General features: G+C 37.9%; 1 protein-coding gene across 3 annotated transcripts in view; it reads right to left on the reverse strand.

Moving 5' to 3' along the window:
* The window catches only part of LOC114642576 (uncharacterized), a 71436-nt gene that overhangs the window by 5950 nt on the left and 40839 nt on the right, over positions 1-24647 (reverse strand). For all 3 annotated transcript variants that reach the window (XM_051922798.1, XM_051922797.1, XM_051922796.1), the window contains 2 exons: positions 7268-7317; positions 982-1075 (listed from right to left, as the gene is read on the reverse strand). In XM_051922798.1, coding sequence (XP_051778758.1) covers positions 1000-1075; positions 7268-7317 — 126 coding nt within the window. In that variant the 3' untranslated portion in view covers positions 982-999. The remainder of the gene's footprint in view (positions 1-981; positions 1076-7267; positions 7318-24647) is intronic.

The raw sequence follows: 24647 nt of genomic DNA on the forward strand, positions 1-24647 counted from the left end.
TGACTAAACCTTATTCTCAGTTAATGACCAGTCTTGCCATGTATAAGGTGTAAAAGGCATATGGTTTTAAACCGTGCCTGTACATGTGCTTGTGCCAACGGGCCTACAGGCCTTTTGAGTGTGTAAGTAACTCGTAAAGCAGCACTTATTTAAGTGCGTAGCCATACGTCTAAAGCGTACAGAAGAAGAAACTAAGAATCTTTAAATATATAAGAAGTTAAGAATCTTAAAGTATAGAAGAAGAAGAAGTAAAGAACTTTTAAGTACAGAAATAATTAAAGTTTTTCAAGAAAAGCTAAGTTTAGAAAAGATAAATTTTTCCCTTTTTTTTTGCCTTTTATTCTACGTGTGTAACTATTTTTCCTTTATTCTTGTGTGGATTATTTGCTTTTAACTTTCACTAAATATTTTTAAAACAAACTTTTGGACTGAGAGATTTCTTTCGGCACGCGTTTTACCCGTGCTTAATCTCGCCTTATAATTCGGTGGCTACAACTAATATTTGGCTTGAAGTCACCAAATGGCCCAGCGTGTATGTGGTCTTTTGAGGAGGGTGCAAGGGAAAGTAGAAGAATATTTGGGCTGAATTTTGTGTCGAGAAAAATGGACTATCCACTGAGGGGTACAAAGACACGGAATGAAGTCTGGCTATCAGCAAACCCTCTTTTCCAATAAGAACCCATTTACTCACTAAAATGTAACATGAAGGATTAGCCAGAAGCAAATTACGCTACTTTGTTACCATCTAGAACTTTAATGGCTCACAAGCATTAACTGAGTGCTCTTCATATACAGTCTCTGTCTAAAAGCTACCATCCAAATCCATGTTGAAAATGAATGTGCTTTACGGCCAAGCATTTTAGCCTGAAATTCACTTTAAAGTGTTTTGCAAATTTATGCTAAGTGGAAAAACTGAACATAAATTGCCAGTAGCTAAATTTAAAATCACATTCTATTTCTTTGTCAGAATGTATCACTTACCAGCATCTTCCATCTATGTCACTGATTTTCATACAGTTTTTTCAGGTCTTCTAGAGTCACTTGCACATCCTTTTCCTCAACCTTCACAAGATTTCTAAAAAAGTAAGCCCAAAAACAGGCATGCATTCATCATATGCTCCTTTACACATATCAGTTTATAGAGAAAAAATAAGTTTTGTTTTTCCATATCCTGAAAGCCAGATTTTCAGCTGTATTCATCCTAACAACCATCCATTTTCAAACCAAATTAATCCTGTTCAGTGATTGAGCAGATTCCTGTTTAGTCTGCAGGGTTTTCATCTTAACCATATTATTACTGAATAAACTGAGGGAAAGATGGAAATTTAAAGAAAACCAATTTACATCAACCTTACACTAATGTTTGAGAATTTAATTGAGCAAGCAGATTGCTTCATGAATTACTTATTGTTTGATTTCCTTATTTTTTAATTGATTGACTAACAACCTTCCTAATGAATTGAGTACTTGATTTTTATTGAATCTTTACTAAACTTAAACAAGAGAATGACACCCACACAAATCATTATAAGTCGAAAGTTAACAATTAACACAAGCAGTAAAACAACCAGCACACATCTTCCACTCTTGGTACCAAACAGCCCAGAAAAAGAGGTCCTTAGAGGATCAAAGTAAGTGATGGCCATGTAAACTGGAGAGAGGGGCACAAGAGACACAGTAAGTCTGAAAACAGACAGAGCAAAAGAGACAAATTATAAATTATGACTGAAAAACTGACTCTGACCACCAGCCAATCAGCTACTAAACAAGCAAACAGCGGACTACTACTTCTCTGTATTGAAGCATCTTGATTTGCATGACTAAAAATTCAAGTAGGACTACATTAAAGACAGAGGATTTCAAGAAATTTGCAAGGAAAGAGAATCAGGAGATTTTCAGTGAGGGGCTGGGCCTACTTTAGCAGAGGCTGTACCCAAACAAAGTAGCCCCTACCAGATAAAATTGAGAGTAAGTACAGAAATATCCAGGATAAGGAATGTATGAGACAAAAAAGGGAACTGGAGACAGGGTGTCAGTGATGGATGACCGAAATACATAAACTAGGGAACAATCCCAAAACATATGAAGAAACGTGCTAGGGATCAGCAGCCAAATGCATACAATTAAGTCAGAGGGTGGTAAGGTATAAAGTATAAATTTCAATTAAACATGCTGAATATTCACTACTTGATAAATTGATTGCTTGACTGCTTGATTAGTAGACTGTTTTGTGTTTACTTGAATAATCAATTTACCATTAAGTGGCTTGTATTATTGACACTGTGATTAGTATATCATCTATTTATTTAATAATTGTTTATCTTAACGAATAAGTAGCTGACTGCCTATTAACATACTGTCTCAGAGAAGGGAGATGATATTGTAATGAGATGGAGCAAAAGAATGAGATATAGTCAAAACAATATCCAAAGTTCATAACCAAAAGGTCAGATTACGCTTTCACCAAATCCAATAATCTTAATCAAAACCTTCAGCAAAATAGAGAACAGAGAGAACAGACACAAAAATTGCACAAAAGTCTTTAAGGGATTTATCTGCAATCTCAAATGAGAAATTGACACTAGTGACATTTTAAGCCATTGCGTTACTGACCGTCAGACACTGTGACTCCAACGACCATGAGTCATGAAATGCTAGTGCCTATATACAAAACAAAATAGTAATGGAAAAGACACAAAATATTTTCAACTACGTTAACATGCATTTTTTTCACAAAAATAATTCAGATTTTTGTGATCCTCATATTTAAAAACTTCAAACAGGATAAAAAATTGTTAAACTGAATGAAATGAGGGATAAGCACTCAGAAATACAATGAGTACAATGCTACCTCCAAAAGGAAGGAGAGCTGGTGTTCTAAATCGCACAAACAAAAGAAAGACATGCCTGCCAATGTGCACTGACTCAGAGCATTCTGGGTATCATTGCAAGGGAGATGGCAAAGACAAAAGCTCTAAAATAGTGGCACATGTCAAAATAAACAAATGGTGACACAGTAAAGCATTAACAAACATGAACTTAATATGCCATATACATAATTTCTAACCAAATATTCAGAATTCTTGAGTGTCAAAATCCCTGATTCCATATATGGATTGTCTGGATTACATTCAACAAGGTCTTAAATAATTTATAAAAATCAGAGATTATAGCAATGCTTGTAGTACTATGAAAGAATTGAAAAAAGACAGGTGAAGATTGCGACTAAACTCACAATACCTTTGCACAGCTTCCAGAGCTGTCAAGAAGCACTTTATTTGAATGACAAAATGCAGTCAGCTCACAACACTTTGGAAATTTGAAACTGCACTGAAAACTCACAGGGAAGTCATGTAATCCATTACCCCTTGTGATTTCTAGTCATGTCACCTGATATCCCCAAAGAAATGAGATTCAGCAATTACAGCTGCTAAGTGTGACATTGTCTCCAACTCGAAGATGTGTAGTTTAGGCTAACAAGATGTGTTCAGTGTAAGTGCCTGCCTATTTAAACTAATTCCTACAGAGCAAAAAAGACCAAAACTATGAAGCACAGTAAATGGATAAGCAGGCATAAAATAAGCAGTACTACCCAATACTCATTAAAACTCATTAAGAAGTTGGACTTAGCCACCAACAAGGAAGTGAAATGGAAAAGACATTACAAAGATACTTATGACTTTCTAATAGGATCAAAAAGCAGTCTCTGTTTACAGGATTGTTTTATTGGGCCACTATTCTTATGCACATGCAAAAGATTGATGGTCACCATGATGATGCAATGATGGATCAAACATCTGGAGAAAAACAAGAAGTTGATTGCAACAAAATGTTGTAAAAAACAAAGAATTAAACTATAAAAAAAAAAAAGTGCACTCACATGGCTGGTGAACATAACAGATCGATAGTCCTTATTACTGGATTGGCCAACTGATTCATTGATTTGGTTCTTTTGTTAACTTATTGTCTGATTGCCTGGCTGACCAAGTACTTAATCAATTGATTGAGTGTTTTGTTGACTTGACTGAATGATGCATGCCTGATTAATTGATTGAATGTTTGTATAATTAACTGACTGACCGAAATGTTGAATGACTGTGAAGCTGCAGTGCTAACCATGGTGCCACAATGCTACATTTCTTTCAGTGTTTTACTTTTGATATAACTAAGTGTTTTTAAGAATTTAAATGAGATATTTTAATTTATTTTGATTAAGAGATGGTCAGGTTTAAAAAAGAAAAAACAAAATTCTTCACAGATTTAAGGGAGAATGACATTAGGCTCTGGCACACTTTTAAAGGTCTTCCCAGGTTACAAAAATTCTGATATTGGGATTATGGATTCATAAATATATTGTACAGTATATCACTATCAGGTATTATTGCATAAATAGAAGCTAACATTCCTGTAATTCTTCTTCTGATCACTTTTGTCTACAGCGTGTACAAGTGGCTCAGACCCTACTACACATTTACTTCTACTTTGCTGGTGTCTAATCATTTTCTGATTGCCTTCTTTGGAGTTCTGCCAGATGGAACACTCTTTGATAAACTGTTAGCTCACCATCTTATTTTACTCAGTTGGAAAAATTCTATTCCATCATCTCTTTCACAGATGTTTATGGATGTAATTTATTATCCAAATTGAAAAAATGTGATTTACTCAATGGGGTCAAGTCCAGCTATTATGAAAATGCACAGCAGTTTTTTCTTTAATGTATCTCTTTAATTTCAACCTGGAGAACTATCTTTATTTTTATTTCCGGACATTTTTAGGAAGCTGGAGGTGGGGAATGACTACTGGCTAAGAGGAATATCTAACAAAAACAAAAGGAACTATTGTATAAAAAACATAATTATTCTATATTATAGTTCATTATAGTACTGTAGAAAAACTCAGCCCTGAAAGATTATGAAAACAAAAATAACACAGAGCATTAGCAAGATTTAAACAAAAGCACAATGTGGTCAGCTGCATGCGCCACTTGTCACAGGCTGCTGATTTGTTTTGTGGATGTACCCATCCTCTAGTAGGAGACTTCATTAATTTTAAAAATAAGAATTTTTTCACAAAATAACTTATATATTCAAACAGGTAAAACTAAATCGACACACAAACAATCATGAAGCATACACTGTTATCAACATTCAGTATGGCCTGCTAGAGATGTAGAAAGTGAGTGGAGTGGACAAGGAGCTGAGGGACCAAGGAGGATATGAAGGGAATGATCAAAATAATCAGAGCCTAGAAAAGATAGACCGATAGATATTGTGAGTGTCATGCTGGATGGTCTGGCGTCTTGGCCAGGATGGAACCTGGTTTCTTACAGAAAAGGGAGGGTGTAATGGAAGGACGAGGATGGACTAGCATCCTGACCAAGAAAGGTGCTGGTTCCTTGCCAAGCCAGGAGGCCTGCTCAGAAGGAGAGTGGGTGGCTGCTTCCCAGGGCTATGCTCTTCCCTCATTCACACAATGGCAGCATGCAACTGGTGGAGCTCTCATACGGATATCTGCAAGGCAGGCTGTGAATTGCAGTTCCATAGTACAGGCCTGTCAGGGTTTTTGGTTGCCCCCAGATGGAGCTGCAGGGGAGCATTTTAGCTTCTTTGAAGGGCTTCTGCTTGACCCAGAAGTGCTTCCAACATAGAAGGCTGAGGCACTGGAAGAACTCCTGGGTCCAACATACAAGAAGACAGTTTCATGCCTCAGTAATCAGTCATTAGGAGGAGGATGTGACTGAAAGGTATGGAAGGAGAGTAAAACTTGTTGTTATACTGTGTACTGTTAAGGTATATAGATACGTGCCAAAGAGTTTTAATTACGTTTGGGTGTTCAAATTGTGCAAAAGGCAGGCAGGAGGGAACTGAGCAGGAGGACCTCTATTCTGGCATTTGTTCTTGCAGTGGGATTCAGCTGCAGAGAAACAGGCACACTGGCTGCAATGGGGCCAAATGTGGCCAGCACAAGACAGGGAAAAAAACAGAAGACCAGGTGAGTAAACTGGCTTTAACGCCACAGAGTAAAGTGTGATAAGTAATACATGATACATGCCACAGTTACGGTTACAGTTACATGATACAGATAACAGCCGGCGGGTGATCCTGCAGAAGCAAGCACTTAAGCAAATAGAGAGTGTGTTTCATTCCATGGCTGAACAGGAGCAGTGCAATGGGGTACAATATATAAAAGATATAGGTGTGTTAAATATTACACCATTTATCTGTATGCTGATTGATGCAACGTGATGTGTCTCTTGACTGTGTTACGTAAATGAACCTAACTTACTTAAAATAACTGCTATGTGATATTCTGCAATCTTGCGATAATAAATTGAGCTATTCACATGGCAGGCTCCCTCATGCTTGTTGTAATAAACGGATGCTCATCTCTGATTCATTAGTTATCTTCATCACAGCTATTTTTTATTTAACTTGGAATTTCTCAACAGTGACATAGCTGGGAAGTGTTTTCTTGAGCAAAAAGAAAAATAGATGCTGTAAACGATAAGAGAACATCACATAAATGACTGGAGAACACCTCTGAAAGGCCAATGTGACATCACCAGGGGGTAATAATTGTAGGCAGTTTTACAAATGAGGACAACAAATTGAACAGCAAGTATAGGAAGTATATAAGCTCAATATCTTTAAATTGGAGGAAAAACAATTTAAAAAACTCTGATGGAAAGAAACAGGCAATGATCTAAGGGATTTTTCAATAGAGAACACTGCTGTTCAAGTCCTCTCAAAATTATTTGTTGCAAAAGAAGCAGATTTGGATGAAGTAGTACAAGTGCAAAAAACAGCACATTATTTTCAGCAGCAGTGACAGAGTCTTCACTACTATTAGCCAAATGAGCCAGGAAGGAGGGAATGCAGAATGGACCAGGTTTTGAAGAAAAAGATATGTCTTTGCTAATTTATAGGAAACACAACTCACAAGTTGATGGTGTAGTTTTATGTCAATGGACATGGTACAAAGACAAGGAAGTATAACTAGCTAGGAATGAAATGAAAGACATAAATTAGCCTGGAAATAAATTAATATACAAATAGAGCAGCCACAAGAGACTTTCCTAGGACAAATCTAGATAATCAAGCTGAGAAGAGTTTAGGATCAGATTACTTGTGAGGCTGTATCTTATACTTCTGCAGTGTAGTTTGTTTTAAGCCAGTCTGATATGAAATGAGCTATTTAAAATGAACTGATCAAATCTTTATGAAAAAAAGACTGACACATAAATGGCAGAAGTCTTTTTAATACTCACAGGGGGTTGATTTTCATAGACAGGTTCTCAGTTTCCAGCTGTCTGCTTTCCTGAAGATGACAGAACAAGACATAAAATAAAAATTGGACATTGCTGTGGGTAGAGCTACAGTACTACCTCATAGATCCAGCATTTTTTTGTTTCTATTTATGTTTTATGCTTTAACACAGTTTTATTGCATGTTGGTGGGGTCATCTAGGGCAGCCATTTTAGAACTGATTTCTGTAATGCCATGTGTCTCTGAAGATTGTCTCCTACAAGTGTGTGCATGTGAGTCATGGAGGTGTGTGGCCACACGGTTTATGGTGGCCTTCTTATCCATGACAGAGTCTCATACTCAGTAACTGTTTTCAATTTGTTTCAGTTGAAATACATTTTGTTTAGGTTGAGAAAAATAGTTTCTCTTGCAATTTCTTTTTAAATTTTTTTAACTTTTGTTTTTGACACAATTTAAATACATTTAGTTTTAGTTTTGATTGCATATTTAACAACTCCTCCCCAAATCTCTGCACAAAGAAAGAAATGGTCCACTGTTCCAGAGCCAAGATGGACTTGTAATTCCTCCATAAGGGTTTTTGTTGGGATGAACTGATTTACTATAAATTTTGACTGGTGTTACTGAACAGAGTGACCCCCTTTGCCATGGTCTTCATGATGTAAGCAATGATCTAATACAGCTGAGATCACAGTGATGAACCTGATATACTGTCGTGTGACATTAGCAGGTAAAATACAAAACAAAAGCTATGAATACAGGTGCTGGTCATAAAATTAGAATATCATGACAAAGTTGATTTATTTCAGTAATTCCATTCAAAAAGTGAAACTTGTATATTAGATTAATTCATTACACACAGACTGATGTATTTCAAATGTTTATTTCTTTTAATGTTGATGATTATAACTGACAACTAATGAAAGTCCCAAATTCAGTATCTCGGAAAATTAGAATATTGTGAAAAGGTTCAATATTGAAGACACCTGGTGCCACACTCTAATCAGCTAATTAACTCAAAACACCTGCAAAAGCCTTTAAATGGTCTCTCAGTCTAGTTCTGTAGGCTACACAATCATGGGGAAGACTGCTGACTTGACAGTTGTCCAAAAGACGACCATTGACACCTTGCACAAGGAGGGCAAGACACAAAAGGTCATTGCTAAAGAGGCTGGCTGTTCACAGAGCTCTGTGTCCAAGCACATTAATAGAGAGGTGAAGGGAAGGACAAGATGTGGTAGAAAAAAGTGTGCAAGCAATAGGGATAACCGCACCCTGGAGAGGATTGTGAAACAAAACCCATTCAAAAATGTGGGGGAGATTCACAAAGAGTGGACTGCAGCTGGAGTCAGTGCTTCAAGAACCACCACGCACAGACGTATGCAAGACATGGGTTTCAGCTGTCGCATTCCTTGTGTCAAGCCACTCTTGAACAAGAGACAGCATCAGAAGCATCTTGCCTTTGGACTGCTGCTGAGTGGTCCAAAGTTATGTTCTCTGATAAAAGTAAATTTTGCATTTCCTTTGGAAATCAAGGTCCCAGAGTCTGGAGGAAGAGAGGAGAGGCACGGAATCCATGTTGCGTGAGGTCTAGTGTAAAGTTTCCACAGTCAGTGATGGTTTGGGATGCCATGTCATCTGCTGGTGTTGGACCATTGTGTTTTCTGAGGTCCAAGGTCAACGCAGCCGTCTACCAGGAAGTTTTAGAGCACTTCATGCTTCCTGCTGCTGACGAACTTTATGGAGATGCAGATTTCATTTTCCAACAGGACCTGGCACCTGCACACAGTGCCAAAGCTACCAGTACCTGGTTTAAGTACCATGGTATCCCTGTTCTTCATTGGCCAGCAAACTCGCCTGACCTTAACCCCATAGAAAATCTATGGGGTATTGTGAAGAGGAAGATGCAATACGCCAGACCCAACAATTCAGAAGAGCTGAAGGCCACTATCAGAGCAACATGGGCTCTCATAACACCTGAGCAGTGCCACAGACTGATCAACTCCATGCCACGCCGCATTGCTGCAGTAATCCAGGCCAAAGGAGCCCCAGCTAAATATTGAGTGCTGCACATGCTCATACGTTTCATGTTCATACCTTTCAGTTTGCCAACATTTCTAAAAATCCTTTTTTTGCATTGGTCTTAATTGATATTCTAATTTTCTGAGATACTGAATTTGGGACTTTCATCAGTTGTCAGTTATAATCATCAACATTAAAAGAAATAAACATTTGAAATACATCAGTCTGTGTGTAATGAATGAATCTAATATTCAAGTTTCACTTTTTGAATGGAATTACTGAAATAAATCAACTTTGTCATGATATTCTAATTTTATGACCAGCACCTGTATATGTGCATTCCAAAAATACTCAAACTCAAAAACTCCAAAAACTGTCATCTGCCACAAAAACACAAACAAAATCAAAAAAGTATGCTCAGACATGCAGAAGAAAAACTAAATTAAGGCCTGCACAAAAGGCATTTGTTTTCTAAAGCTTGTTTTGTTAATATTATAATGTTTCACTTTCTTGTCTATTTATAATATCTAGCATTTTGTGATAATTGTCTGTACAATGTTTTTAAAGGATGAGTTTGACCTGGTTGCTTAAAAGAAAGAAGCAGCTTTCTGATGCATATGAAGTAAGTGAAAAGTATAAAAAGACTCTTAAGCATTGTAAGTCAAGAGTTTTTAGAACTATGTGTTTCACTGATGAGAGCTGTTGTGTTTTATGTTTTCAAAAGTCACTTTGCCCTAACTCCAGACCTGTAGAGTGCGGAGGCATTTCTAACATGGATTTCTGAATGAGAAGTATCACATTGCTTTGGATGCAAGATAACTACCACAAACAAACCTTACCATCTACTTCTGGCTGGTTTTTGAATCGCTGTTTCTGAGTAACTGTTTGTGGCAGAGTGAGAGGAGACAGGAGTTTAGATCTTATAAGCTTCTGGAAAAGGAGGACAAGTTTCATATGCATGAACTCCCCTTTCTCCTCCAGGAAGATTGTCTGGGTGATGCATGACAGGTAGAATTTAGGAGTGTCAGTGATAGGAGGACAACAAAATTTCAGAAGACAGATGACTGAAAAGAAGGGAGCTGTCCAGAGATGAGCAAACAGAATGGGGAAGTCAAACCAAGACTTCAAATCACTACACGATTATGGGCCTCCTGGGAAACTTTTTCCACAATAAGACCTACATTTTAGGTTTTCTTTAGCATTTGTCAAAATGATCAGTGTTGAATGTTTACATTGAAGCTTAAGCATAATGGTGGGCTTTAGAAACCACGGGACTCCCCTTTAGGAGTGCCAAACCATACTGATGCCAGCATCTACTGCGTGTTTAAGAAAAGGGGATGGCTATAATACTTTGAATGGTTTTGTCGTGCAACCACATTGGAATAAGATTATGTGTAATATTTTTAAAAGTAAAACAAAACCTCCAGTTTTGCAGTGACAATTATGTCTTAAATAAAAAAGGCTATAATATGCCTCAGGCTGCAAGGGTCCTGTGAAATCTATAATGGAATTACCCATGGAGATGGATTTAAGTATTAAAAAAAATGAAATCAAATCTGCTTTATTCTGATGGAAAACATGAACTGCAATGGAGAACACTGGAGTGTTGGTTCAGTACAAAAAAATCTGGATGCAATAAACTTAATTGTTTTTATTGCAATACACAAAATATTGTGTACATCTGTTCAAATTCTGGTATTATTAGGTTTGATTTTAAAACTGCATATTTTAAAATAATCAGTTTGTGATTTTGTTCTCCTTTGCCCTTACATCTTCACACAAATGCCTACTTTGTCTTTATATTGACCTGTAATGTGAATCTTTCAATTGTATCACATTTTTTTAAAGTAATTAAAAAAGTCAAACTACAAAAGGGAATTATAAATCATATTTAACTGCAACTACTTTCTGGGTGTCATGGTGGCAGACTAGTTAGCACTGTCACCTGATCAATTTCAGTGTCTGACCATGTCTGGGCAGATCTGCATATTCTCCCTGTGTCTACCTGAGTTTTTCTCTGGGTACACCAGCATTCCTCCCAAAAGAATGTATGTCAGCTTAACCAGTGATTCAAAATTAGCCTGCGTGTGTGACTGAGCCCTGCAATGTACTGGACCCCACCTAGGGTTTGTTCTCGTCTTGTGTCCAGTACTTCTGGGTTATGTGTAGACTTCTCGCACAACTCTGAATTAGATTAAGTAGTTTGGAGAATGTTACGTTACATTAAGAGAAACTTCTACTGAACTGTGAACAGTGCTAGGAGCCCCTTTATTGTAAAGGGTACTATGAATTAAACTTTTCTTACCCAGATATTTGTTTCAAATGGGATCACGATAAGAACTAATCAACCATGCATTTGCTGAGTCCATCCATCCATCCATTTTCCAACCCGCTGACTCCGAACACAGGGTCACGGGGGTCTGTTGGAGCCAATCCCAGCCAACACAGGGCACAAGGCAGGGAACCAATCCTGGGCAGGGTGCCAACCCACCGCAGGACACACACAAACACACCCACACACCAAGCACACACTAGGGCCAATCGCCAATCACCAATTAGAATCACCAATCCACCTAACCTGCATGTCTTTGGACTGTGGGAGGAAACCGGAGCGCCCGGAGGAAACCCACGCAGACACGGGGAGAACATGCAAACTCCACGCAGGGAGGACCCGGGAAGCGAACCCGGGTCTCCTAACTGCGAGGCAGCAGTGCTACCACTGCGCCACCGTGCCGCCCCATTTGCTGAGTCCACTTGTTTAAATCTAGTAACAACCCAGCTTTCTTCTAATGAGCAGAGTAATATATATTTTTAACTGTTTTATTAATAAAAGTGAGCACATAAACCATTCTGTCCCCTTTACTTCTTCCTTTGACTCAGGTCTCTCCCATCTATACCCTCTATTACAGAGGTTCCCAAAGTGGTCGATATCGACCCCTTGGGGTCGAAATAGATTTCCCAGGGGTCGACATAAATGAAAACTGATTTTGGGGGTCGACGAGGTCTAAAAATCGACCCCTATTAATTAACACAAGTTCTTATTTGAAACTTTCAAGATACTGTATAAGTTGTGTTACGTGTACCAACTTGTTATAAGAATGACTAATATTTTAGTAGGAAGTATCATTGTTGTACTTTTAAAAAACTCAACAAGTCGATAAGCGTGCACAAATTCGTACAAGATGAAAAACTCGGCAAGTCAATAAGCGTGGACAAGTTCATGCAAGATAATGAGTTCGAGCGTATAAGTCTTTCGGGCACGTTTTGACTTGTTCTGTATTTGACACATATACGCGATTTAACACGAACGAAATCATGATCAAGTTCATGTCCAAACATGTTCCTGATATTTTACTATATAACAAGCTTGCACTCTGCGGTGGGTTGGCACCCTGCCCGGGATCGGTTCCTGCCTTGTGCCCTGTGTTGGCTGGGATTGGCTCCAGCAGACCCCCGTGACCCTGTGTTCGGATTCAGCGGGTTGGAAAATGGATGGATGGAACAAGCTTGCACTTAGGTTGAAAATTCATTTGCGTTTTGAAATTCGTTGGAGCTTGAATGATAATACACTCATCTACTAATTTATTTCAAGAGATTACAAAGTGATTACATAGTTAAATAAAGTGAATTAAAATAAAGTGATTGAAAAAGAATTTACAAAGTGCTTAGTTACCTACGCGCGTTTTATTATTGTTTTTTTAAGTAGTTTCTTAAACATATATTTTTTTTTGATTTGCAAGTTTACTGCAAGTTTTATGATGGCAGACACGAAAAAAAAATGCAGACAATACAGTTTGGACTACTTGAAGTTTGGATTTATTCTATCTCTATCAAATCAACACTTGCCGATGTGTCTCATATGTGAAAAAGTATTCAGTAACGATGCCATGAAGCCTTCAAAAATGGAGGACCACTTATCAAGAGTACATGCTGACAAAAAAGTAAGCTCTTGTCATTCTTTCAAGCACTTAAAGAAAAACTAGAGAAAAGGCCACCCATAAGATCGATGTTTGCGTCATCATCTATGCAAGACGTTGATGGTTTACGAGCGTCCTATAATATATCTTTACTAATAGCGAAGTCGGGGAAACCCCACACAATTGGAGAGCAGCTTATTTTACCAGCCATTGCGGAGGTCCTCAACAATGTATTGCACAAGCCCGCACATGATATTATAAAGAGAATTCCTTTGAGCAATAACACCATTCAGAGACAAATAGACGAGATGGGTCGCGACGTGGAAAACATTTTATGCAATTTCTTACAGACCAACAGATTCTCTCTCCAGTTGGACGAGTCTACATTACCCAGCAATGAATCTCTGTTGTTAGGATATGTTCGATATATTAAAGATGAAAATATGTGCCAAGAACTGCTTTTTGCTACATATTTAGAGACTGATACCAGAGGAGAATCGATTTTTCAGGCCGTGGAACGTTTTTTTACCGACAAAGCTATTCCATGGAAGAACATTGTTTCTGTTGCGACTGATGGTGCACCATCTATGGTTGGTCGTCATCGAGGTTTTATAGCTCACTTAAAGCGACAACTGCCTGAGGTACTGGTCATTCACTGCGTGATTCACAGACAGCATTTAGTAGCAAAAAATCTGTGTCCTAGATTGCACCAGTCTTTACAATATGTTATAAATGCTGTCAACAAGATTCGAAGCAATTCTTTGAACTCTCGGTTATTTGCTCAGCTATGTGAGGAAAACGACGAAGTCTTTACTCGGTTACTTCTGCACACTGAAGTTCGCTGGCTATCAAGAGGCTCTGCTTAGCAAGATTTTCAACTATTTTTGAATCTGTGTTGGAGTTTTTACAAGAAAAAGATCCGAATTTGAAAGAAAATCTGAACAATTGTAAAACAGATATTTATTACTTGACTGATATCTTTGGTATGTTTAACAAAGTTAATTTGCAGCTGCAGGGTGACGATCTCAACTTGATTAAAACAAAATCAATAATATCGGCCTTTGTGGGTAAACTTATCCTTTATAAACAAAATTTAAGCAGAAAAGAATATTCACAGTTTCCGCATTTGTCAAAATTACCAGAAATGCTTCAAGACGATGTTATTTTATCATATGTCACTCACTTGGACGCATTACACAAGGATTTTACTAAGAGGTTTGAGGATCTCTTAAATTTACAAATTCCTCAATGGATAATAAATCCGTACAATATCACAGCCATGGAAGAAGCTAATGTGATAATGCAAGAAGAGTTGATCACCATCAGCACAGACGAGGAGCTTAAGCAGAACTTCAACCAAGGCTATCAGAAGTTCTGGTTGCAGCGCAACATTGAAACACAGTATCCTGCATTGTGGAACATTGCTGAAAAATACCTTATCGCTTTTCCATCATCATACCTAGTCGAAAAAGGCTTCAGTGTGGTTACAAACATTTTGACAAAACAAAGAAACTGTTTGAAAATCAACGAACGCGGAGATTTAAGGCTGCAACTCACCAATATTGAACCAGATTTAGCTAGATTAGTAGAAAGTCACCAGGTTCATCCATCACACTGAATTTTTTATTTTTTTATCTTTACTTTGCGATTTAAATGTTTTTTTTCAAAAAATAATTACCTACTTAAGTATTTTTACGTAATTTATATTAATAATTATTAATTACACTTGATATTTACTGAATTTTATGTCTATTTATTTTGTTAAATTTTGATGAGAAAATGATGTCAAGTTTACTCACTTAACCAACCGCAAAGCTTTTAAATTGGTAAGTATTTTGTATCAATAGGAAAAAAACTAGAGATAGAATTTTTAAAGTAATTTGGCTATGGGAGTCTGAGGTATCAGTTCATTTTGGAAAAGGGGTCTCTTGCCCAAAATAGTTTGGGAATCCCTGCTCTATTATATCCTCATGTTTCACTACTGTAAAAGTTGAACATGTTTTAAATAGGTCTTTTTGTAAGTTTTATTATTATTATTATTATTATTATTATTATTTATTCTTGTTTTGCTGGTTACTGGATTTTCTGCCTGTTTGTTTGCTTGTGGAAGTCATGTATTGGGACGTGATTGCTTTGAATTGCCTTTCAGGCAAATCTTTTTGCTCTTTTGAGCATTTTTCTCCATTTATTGTATTTAGTTATATAAATTATTCCTTGATAAAGATTTTTTGTTGACCTTCTGTTTACAAGCAGGGAGTTTGTTGTCATCCCCTTCCTGACAGGGCCTTTTGATATATTTTGGCACATTCATTTTGTTTTGAATTGTTAAGCTAGTTCTCACCACTTTTGACCTAGCCAGGCCAAAGTCGTCAGGTAGTTGTCTAATGCAGGCTGGACTGGGTGTGCATGATCTGGGCTTGCTTTATACTGTATCTCTTTTAGGAGGAAAATAAACCCATTTTCATCATGTTTGTATTTCTTTCTCAACAACAATTACCTCGTCAGTAGCCACTGGAAATGATCCCACTCTTGACTGTTTTAAGACCTTTTCAAAGTAGCTTTAAGAGATTCTTATATCTTATGATCTCTCCTAATTTTAATAAAAAAAAATTTACCTGAATCATTTCATGTTGTATGCTTTACTCTGTTCTTATTGTTGCTCAATTTTACCACAGCATTGCAATGCCATGTCTCCCACAGGTGTGTAGCGTTTGACACCATTGTTTTAATGGGAAAAAAATTTGGCATCCGGCAGTTCCTGGTCATCTGAATTTACTGATGAAAATGGAGAAATTCTCTGTGCAGATGTGGTTAGTGTGTGGGATTTACATTTCAGTATCAGACTACTATTTTCTCAGAAAAGATATTTGGTTAATGTATTGGACTGATGAAGGATTGGATGACTATTTTTGGCTATTTTTCTTCACGTTTCCTCTGCTGCTCACCTCCATTCCTTTTATTGTGCATTTTCTAGTGGAAGACGTAACACAAAAGGTGTGATTTGTACTCCGCAAGAGAAAATGCCCTGTGGAGAGCGTCTTAGAAGGTAAGACCTACATAGCTAAAGAAGTGTTGGCTCACTTTTTTGGCTAAGATGTCATCATTTAGCAGAGCACACAGGAACCAGGGTCACACATGTCTGTAAGTGGGATGAACTACATGGATCAACACAGTGATTCAAAAAGAACTAAACATTTTTAAAAATGTATTATGCAGTATCCATGAATTAAGGCATGTGTTCTACACCAAATTATAAGAAACACTGATTTTTTTTTTGATTTTACAAATGCTCAATATGTACCCCCTTGTGCCACATGCCACATGTCAATCCTGAAGCCTAATTCATCCCAGATTCTTTATAGCATATCATCATCAATGGATAGCACGGCAGACATAATGCATTCCCTTATTTACTCATGTACCAAAAGCTGGAAAAAAATGAACAATAAGAATACAGTTTGGTATATACTACAAGGTCATGATTCTTAGTTTCTGGGTAATGCATTTTTGAAAGTGTTCAATACTCTAAATGAGCATTTATTTTGGATGGGTCCAGCTCTGCTAAAGTGTTTATACAATGCAGATAAAAGTTTGACTTTTCAAAATAGACAAGCAATGCTTCAAAAGCAGTTGTGCTAAAGGGAATGTATTCCGAAGTAATCTTAAACTCCCATTTAAAAAGCAATGGTGAACACGATGTCATGGCACCATGAAAACTTAGCATATCCCAACACCAAAATAATTGGTAAATAAATACCAGAGCTTCCCTGAAGTTTTTAGGCATGTCATAGTAGTACTCCAATGGCTTCTTGTCTCCTACTGGACTTGATAATGATGCATCATCCTAGGAACACAAAAAATGTCCAACGTGTTTACACCTGCAGGTAACAACAGTAATACTTTCATGCAGAGCAAAAAATGTAAAGAAAATCAACGAATTAATGTCCAAATGTCCGTTCCAATCAATCTCTGCTACCACAAATCAAGGCCTTTAAGGGTATGACATAAGAGTAGCTATGTCTGATAACACATCTGTCAACTGAGAGTGCCCTTTGTTATGGGATTATATGATGGTATAGAACAACCTAATTAACCATCAAAACACATATCCTTATAAGCAGCTGAATAGTGTCACACACTAAATAACTTTTGTCATGAGTTAGTATCATGGGTTTCTTGGAGCTTTTTAGTTGCATTTTTAAAATTGTTTACTTGTGTATTATTGTGTCACCACACAATGAAGGTGGCCATATTGTTTATTGTTGCTGTGCCCTTTTCTGGTCACATGATACACTGGTCACTTGACAGTGACTTTTGGTAAACGGTAATGCTGACCACAAAACTGCACGTATATTCACCCAATGCTCTGGGATGGTACAGTGTGTACCAAGGAACACTGATATCCTTTTGAGTACCTTTGGGACAAGGTTGAACTGCTCAGGTTTTGTTTCCATTCTGTGTTAACATTATGTTTTAGAATCCAGCCATAGGTAATGCACAAATCAGTATGTTTCTTTGTGCTGGGGCCAAGCCCGGATAAATAGGGAGGGTTACGTCAGGAAGGGTATCCTATGTAAAATTTTGCAAGCTCAACAATGCAGATTTCCATACTGGATCGGTCGGGCCCGGGTTAACAATGGCCACCACCAGTACTTTTAGTTATCAGGGTGCTGGGGGAAACTGGCCAAAGAAGCTGAAGAAGAGGGGGAAGGAATGTCCGAGACAGGGGGAGAAGAGGAAGGTTAAGAGAGTGGAAGTGAGAGTAGGACAATTAAAGGGGAGAGAGTTAGCTGATATGATGGAGAGAAGGAAGGTTGATATATTGTGTTTGCAAAAGACTAAATGGAAGGGGAGTAAGGCCAGGGGCCTCATGTATAAATGGTGCGTACGCACAAAAATGTTGCGTACGAACGTTTCCATGCTCAAATGGTGATGTATAAAACCTAAACTTGGCGTAAAGCCACGCAAATTTTCACGGTAGCTCCAACCCTGGCGTACGGAAGTTCTCCACTCGGTTTTGCAAACTGGCGTCACCCAGCGTCAAAGCAGTGCTACTGTTCCTGTGTCGTTACCCTTTCTTTTTTAGATCCACATCCCTGATGCGGCTTTATCATATACACTGAAACTAACTGCATATTGTTTATTAGTTTAAGGCATCTGATTTTAGTTAACCTGTAACAATATAATAGTCCAGGGAATAGCCAAAGTATTCCAAATACCATAGATAGATAGATAGATAGATAGATAGATAGATAGATAGATAGATAGATAGATAGATAGATAGATAGATAGATAGATAGATAGATAGATAGATAGATAGATAGATAGATAGATAGATAGATAGATAGATAGATAGATAGATAGATAGATAGATAGATAGATAGATAGATAGATACTTTATTAATCCCAATGGGAAATTCACACCATAGCTGCTTTAGCATTGTTACTCTCACTGCACCTTCTTTTTCTTCTTTCAGCTGCTCCCGTTAGGGGTTGCCACAGCATATCATCTTTTTCCATATTACTCTCACTGCACCACTCGCAGTATTTATATCATTGTATCTGAGTTGGGAATTACAGATCTACAGCAACTGATCAGAAAGAGAATTATCAGTATGCAGCATCAAGCACACGCTGCCTCAGCCATGCTGCCTATTTGAACTGCTCTCACATGGCAAACGCTTCAAAGCCTTTCCTGCACGGACCTCGCAGTTCAGAAACAGTTTCATCCCAAGAACTATAAACGCACTCAATCAGTCCAACAAGTGCTCCTTATAGAACTGTTTGTACTTATAAGTACAATTACCTCACTGTAAACTTGCACTACAGTTATAATATTGCACAACCTGAGCCACTTTATAAAGCACGTATTTACATATGATGGCGATATCATTTTTAAGATGAAATGCAGCAAAACATGTTTATTATATTATACAGATAAAACTTTAACTTCATTAAAATAATCTATATTGCTAATAATTAAACATGTGAGGACACGTGATTGGAGCAGATTTCAACAGATATGTTGATGAAGTGAACAGAGGAGATGAGGAGGTGATGGGTAGGTATGGTGTCAAGGAGAGGAATGAAGAAGGTCAGATGGCACTGGATTTTGCAAAAAGGATGAACATGGCTGTGGTGAATACGTATTTTAAGAAGAGAGATGAACACAGGGTGACGTACAAGACTGGAGAAGATGCACACAGGTGGATTATCTCCTATGCAGGAGGGTCAGTCTGAAGGGGACTATAAAGTGGTGGTAGGGGAAAGCGTAGCTAGGCAGCATAGAATGTTGATCTGTAGGATGACATTGGAGATCAAGAAGTGGAGGAGACTGAGGACAGAGCCAAGGATCAAATGGTGGAAGTTGAAAAAGGAAGATTGTAAGTTTGAGTTCAGGGAGGAGGTAAGACAGTGAAGAGTTACCAGACAGCTGGGAAACTACAGCAGAAGAGTAAGGGTGGCAGCAAGAAGCGTACTTGGTGTGACATCTGGACAGAAGGAGGAGGATAAGAAAACCTGGTGGTGGAATGGAGAAGTACACAGAGTATACAGAGGAAGAGGTTGTCATAGAAGAAGTGTGATAGTCAGAGAGATACAGAAAGTAGACAGGAAAACAAGGAGATAATGCATAAGATGAAGAGAGAGGTGGTCAAAGCTAAACAAAAGGCGTATGATGATCTGTATGAAAGGATGGACACTAAAGATGTAGAAAAGGACCTGTACCGATTGGCTAGGCAGGGGTAGGCAACGTCGGTCCTGGTGAGCCGCAGTGGCTACAGGTTTTCATTCCAACCCAATTGCTTAATTAGAAACCAATCATTGCCAATCTCAGACCTTATTTAATTTTATGGCTTGTTAGTCTGTGCAATGTAAGGCTCTTATATCGTAGATTTTTTTCCTTTCCAAAGATATCATCCAAATGATATGAAGCCTAAAACAGATCATTTTCAGTCTGTCACATTTTTCTATTAAGTGTTTTATTAAATCAAACAGTGCATGATGAACACACACAGATGTAATTGGAAAAAAGCTAGCTGGAGAACTGCTGGCTGCTTTGTCTTTTACATCTTATTGCTAATAAGGAGCAATTAAAACACTGAATGCAGCAGTTTAAGATTGAAATAAGCAATTAAGGTTGGAGAACCTTAACAAGCGAGACCACTAAAATGAAGCCTCAAAATGTCACTTAAGCAATATGTGCTTCATCAGCAATAATTGAGTTCTCATTAAGGAACTGGGTTGGAACAAAAACCTGCACATACTGCGGCTCACCAGGACCGACGTTGCCTACCCCTGGGCTAGGGTGATAAAGGATAAAGATGGAAACGTACTCACAAGTGAGGAGAGTGTGTTGAACAGATGGAAAGAGTACTTTGTGAGGCTGATGAATAAAGACAGAGAGACAGAGAGAGAGAGAAAGTTGGATGATGAGGAGATAGTGAATCAGGAAGTGCAACGGATTAGCACGGGGGAAGTAAGAACAGCTACGAAGAGGATGAAGAATGGAAAGGCTGCAGGGCCAGAAGACACACCTGTGGAAGCATGGAGGTGTTTAGCAGATATGGCAGTGGAGGTTTTAACACAATTGTTTAATACAATCTTGGAAAGTGAGAGGATGACTGGAGAGTGGAGAAGTAGTCCACTGGGACTGATTTTTAAGAATAAGAGAGATATGCAGAACTGTAGTAACTATAGAGGGATAAAATTGATAAGCCACAGCATGAAGTTATGGGATAGAGTATTGGAAGCTAGGTTAAGAAGGGAGGTGATGATTAGTGAGCAGAAGTATAGTTTAATGCTGGGAAAGAGAACTACAGATGCAATGTTTGCTTTGAGGGTGTTGATGGAGAAGTACAGAGAAGGCCAAAAGGAGTTGCATTGTGTCTTTGTGGATTTAGAGAAAGCAGAGTGTCAAGAGAGGAGTTGTGATACTGTATGAGGAAGTTGGGAGTGGCAGAGAAGTATGTAAGAGTGGTACAGGATATGTACCAAGGATTTGTGACGGAGGTGAGGTCTGCAATAGGAGTGACAGAATACATTGAAGGTAGTTGAGGGATTACATCAGGGATCATATATGAGTATATTAGAGGTTCAGCTCAGGCTGGATGTTTGAGAGACAAAGTCAGAGAAGCGAGATTGTATTGGTTTTGGACATGTGCAGAGCAGAGATGCTGGGTACATTGGGAGAAGGATGTTAATGATGGAGCTGCCAAGTAAGAGGAAAAGAGGAAGGCCTAAGTGCAGGTTTATGGATGTGGTGAGAGAGGACATGAAGATGATGGGTGTAATGGAGCAAGACGCAGAGGACAGGAAGATATGGAAAAGGATGATCTGTTGTGACCCCCAACAGAATCAGCCAAAAAAGATGAAGTTAACATTATGTTTTAGCTGTAAAGCCCTGTCTACAACAACGATTACCTTCTGGTTTATATGTTGTATTTTATAGTGCAAATGCCTTTGAACATCTCTAGCATTCTGACTGGAGGTAAAGTTTTACAAGTCGAAAATTTTGGAAAGCAATAGAAGAAAACAAAAATTTCCAAAAATTTGCTTGTACAGTATATAAATCTGAAACTGGTGATTATTTTAGACCAGTGGTGCCCAACTCCAGTCCTGGTGGGCTGCAGATTTTCATTCTAACCCTTTTCTTAATTAGTGATCTGTTTTTACTGCTAATTAACTTCTTACGAATTCATTTTAATTGACTTGGTTTTTAAGAAATGTTCCCCTGAATTTCTTCATTGTTCCTCTGAATTGCTTCATTTCTTTCCTTAAATGGCACCCAAACAGAAGTGAAATGTGAAGTGAGTGAGCCAACAGAAGACCAACTAAGTTAGAGCCTCAAACTCCAACCAATTTCACTCCAACCAGTTGCTTAATGAGATGCTGGGTCTTGTCGTTAATTAAATTCGTTCTTTAATTCCATGGCTTGTTGCTGCTCTCATTGTGCAATAGCAGACATTTCCGAAATTGTGGATTTTCTCTTTTCTAAAAGCAGATCAGCATTTCTGAGACCTTCACCTTTCTCTATTTTCAAATATTGTATGATGGTCACAGTTTGCTGGTCCTGTTTTGACTCATTTTGTATCTCATTATTGTTTGGCTGCTAATTAAGGAAAAAGAAACAAAGGGTCTGAATCTTCAAGAGCAAGACAAATAAAATGAATTCAAAAGAAGTTAATTAGCAGCAAAATCAGGTCACTAATGAAGAAAAGGGTTAGAATGAAAACCTGCAGCCACTGCGGCCCTCCAGGACTGGAGTTGGGAACCCCTGTTTTAGACCATAGATCTTCTGAGTGCATGATTTGAGAATACAGAATTCTGTAATTTCCAGAAACTGCTGCAAAAAGTTACTCACCAGATTTTCTTGTACGGTGGCCAGAAACAAGCCATCATTTATCATTGACTCGATATTACTGTTATTGTTAGAAACAGTGGGTTCTCCCCTGAAGAGACACCATTCTTTCTCTGTGACATCCCTGTATGAGGACAGATTGACACAACATTTCATTTATCCAACGTTTTAATGTCTCAGTGAAGTTCACATCACCAGTAAAAGAATGTGAACATTACTCAGAGCCCAGTTTCTGGCCCCAAATCCACTTGTTGCTTTCTCCTGTCTCTGTGCATCTGGTTGTGTAAATAAGTGGCACAGACCATATGACAATCATGTGACATGGGCAAATTAAAACAGGAGCAAACCCTTTGGCGGATGGTCAAACATTTTGTTTGTCTTTGTATTCTTGTGTTTTGCTTGTTAGTTTTTTTGTTCTTTGCTTTTGTATTCCTCCTTTCATTACTTTTGCTTTCCCGAGTTTTTTGACTACTGCTGTGTCCCGACTTTGTCTCTGCTTTATGGAAATGAAAAGATTCTTACCCTGATTTATGACATTGGACCATTTTTTAAAAATAAAAAAGACCACCTGAATTCATCCTCTTAACATGACACATTTGACATGTTAAGATTAGTTCCCACTAAACAAAGTCCAAAGTGGATTCATGACTTGCACTCAGTGGGCAAAGCAATGCTAACAACAGAACACAGACAATAAAGTTCTGCAAATCCTCTCTCTTTACATATTTAAAGTTAGTTCATCACACCGAAGTATACAAAAGACTGCCTGTTATTCCTGCCTGGATCTTAAATATAGTGTCAGAGATTTTTTGGGACATTACATAAGTGCAGTCTGATGTTGGCTTGGTCAAAACACAAGACTTCAATGTACCAAATTTACAGGAGTTCTCAAGATTCATATGTAACATTAAATTTATATCGATGCCAGGAATTTTTGAACTGGGGGATTGCTTGAACACATTTTTCTTTATCAAAGTCTTTCCTTTATTTTATAAAAAACTTTAGGCAATACTTTAACTGCACTGCCATCTTATATAATCTCAAATGTTGTAAGTTGCTCTGGATAAAGGAGTCAGCCAAATAAGCAAATAATAATAGTAATAATAATAAAACCGGAAACACAACATAACAACATGATTACTTGTCCAACACATGATATAATTTTTCAGCTTTTATGGGGTCTAAATTAACACTAGAATCCGTGAAGCCTGCAAAAACACTTGTAATGCACGCCATCTTAAATTCCGGTGCACCTCTTCGTCAGCGCCTTTGTTTTGCAAATGTGTCAATCAGCACTGGCAGCAGGCAGCCTTCTCACTCATCCCACATCGAGGCAGTTGAAGTCGGACACAAAATTCTCAGAGCTGCAGTCTGTGTATCTGGGAGTTAGGTGTTTGGAATTGTATAGAGTAAATAATATATTGTTATTTGGAATACATACATTTCATGTGTGTTCAGTGTCTGCAAAAATCTGTGTAAATGTAGGAAGAGTGGAAATGCAAGGCAACAAATGAACACATAGCTAAAACAGAAATTTTTTCATGTTATAGTAATAATGACAAAATGTTGATGTGCAGTGTAAAATGCGTGAAGACTGAAGTCCAAATATCAAATAAACACTTTCACAAAAGGTATAACAAAACAAGTGCTCTTTTATTCAAAAACATTAAAGAAATTGTTCAATTCACATGTTGCAGTCAATGTGTAAAAACTGAAGCCCAAATATCAGTCGATACGAGGGCGGGGTCATCTGCTTGGCTGGTGCAGAAGTAAGAACTGTTGTCTCATAATTAAGTGGTCACTGGCTTAAGCCATGGTTCTCGATGCATTTAGTACAGGTACTTGTCGACTTACGACCGCGATTGGTTCCGACTGACTGGTTGTAAGTCGATCTGGACGTAAGTCGGCCTATGTTAATTTAAGGTAAGAATATTAGACTGGGTAATAATGTTGTAATCATCTTAAAGTAATATTTTATCAACATTTTCTTACTTTCTAAGACAAACACAGCATACTACAGTACAATTTGTTTAATATGTGGAAAACGTACAAAACAAGAAATACTGTACTGTACATTTAATTCCTGGC

Source organism: Erpetoichthys calabaricus, chromosome 2, assembly GCF_900747795.2.
Source record: "Erpetoichthys calabaricus chromosome 2, fErpCal1.3, whole genome shotgun sequence".
Lineage (NCBI taxonomy): Eukaryota > Metazoa > Chordata > Cladistia > Polypteriformes > Polypteridae > Erpetoichthys > Erpetoichthys calabaricus.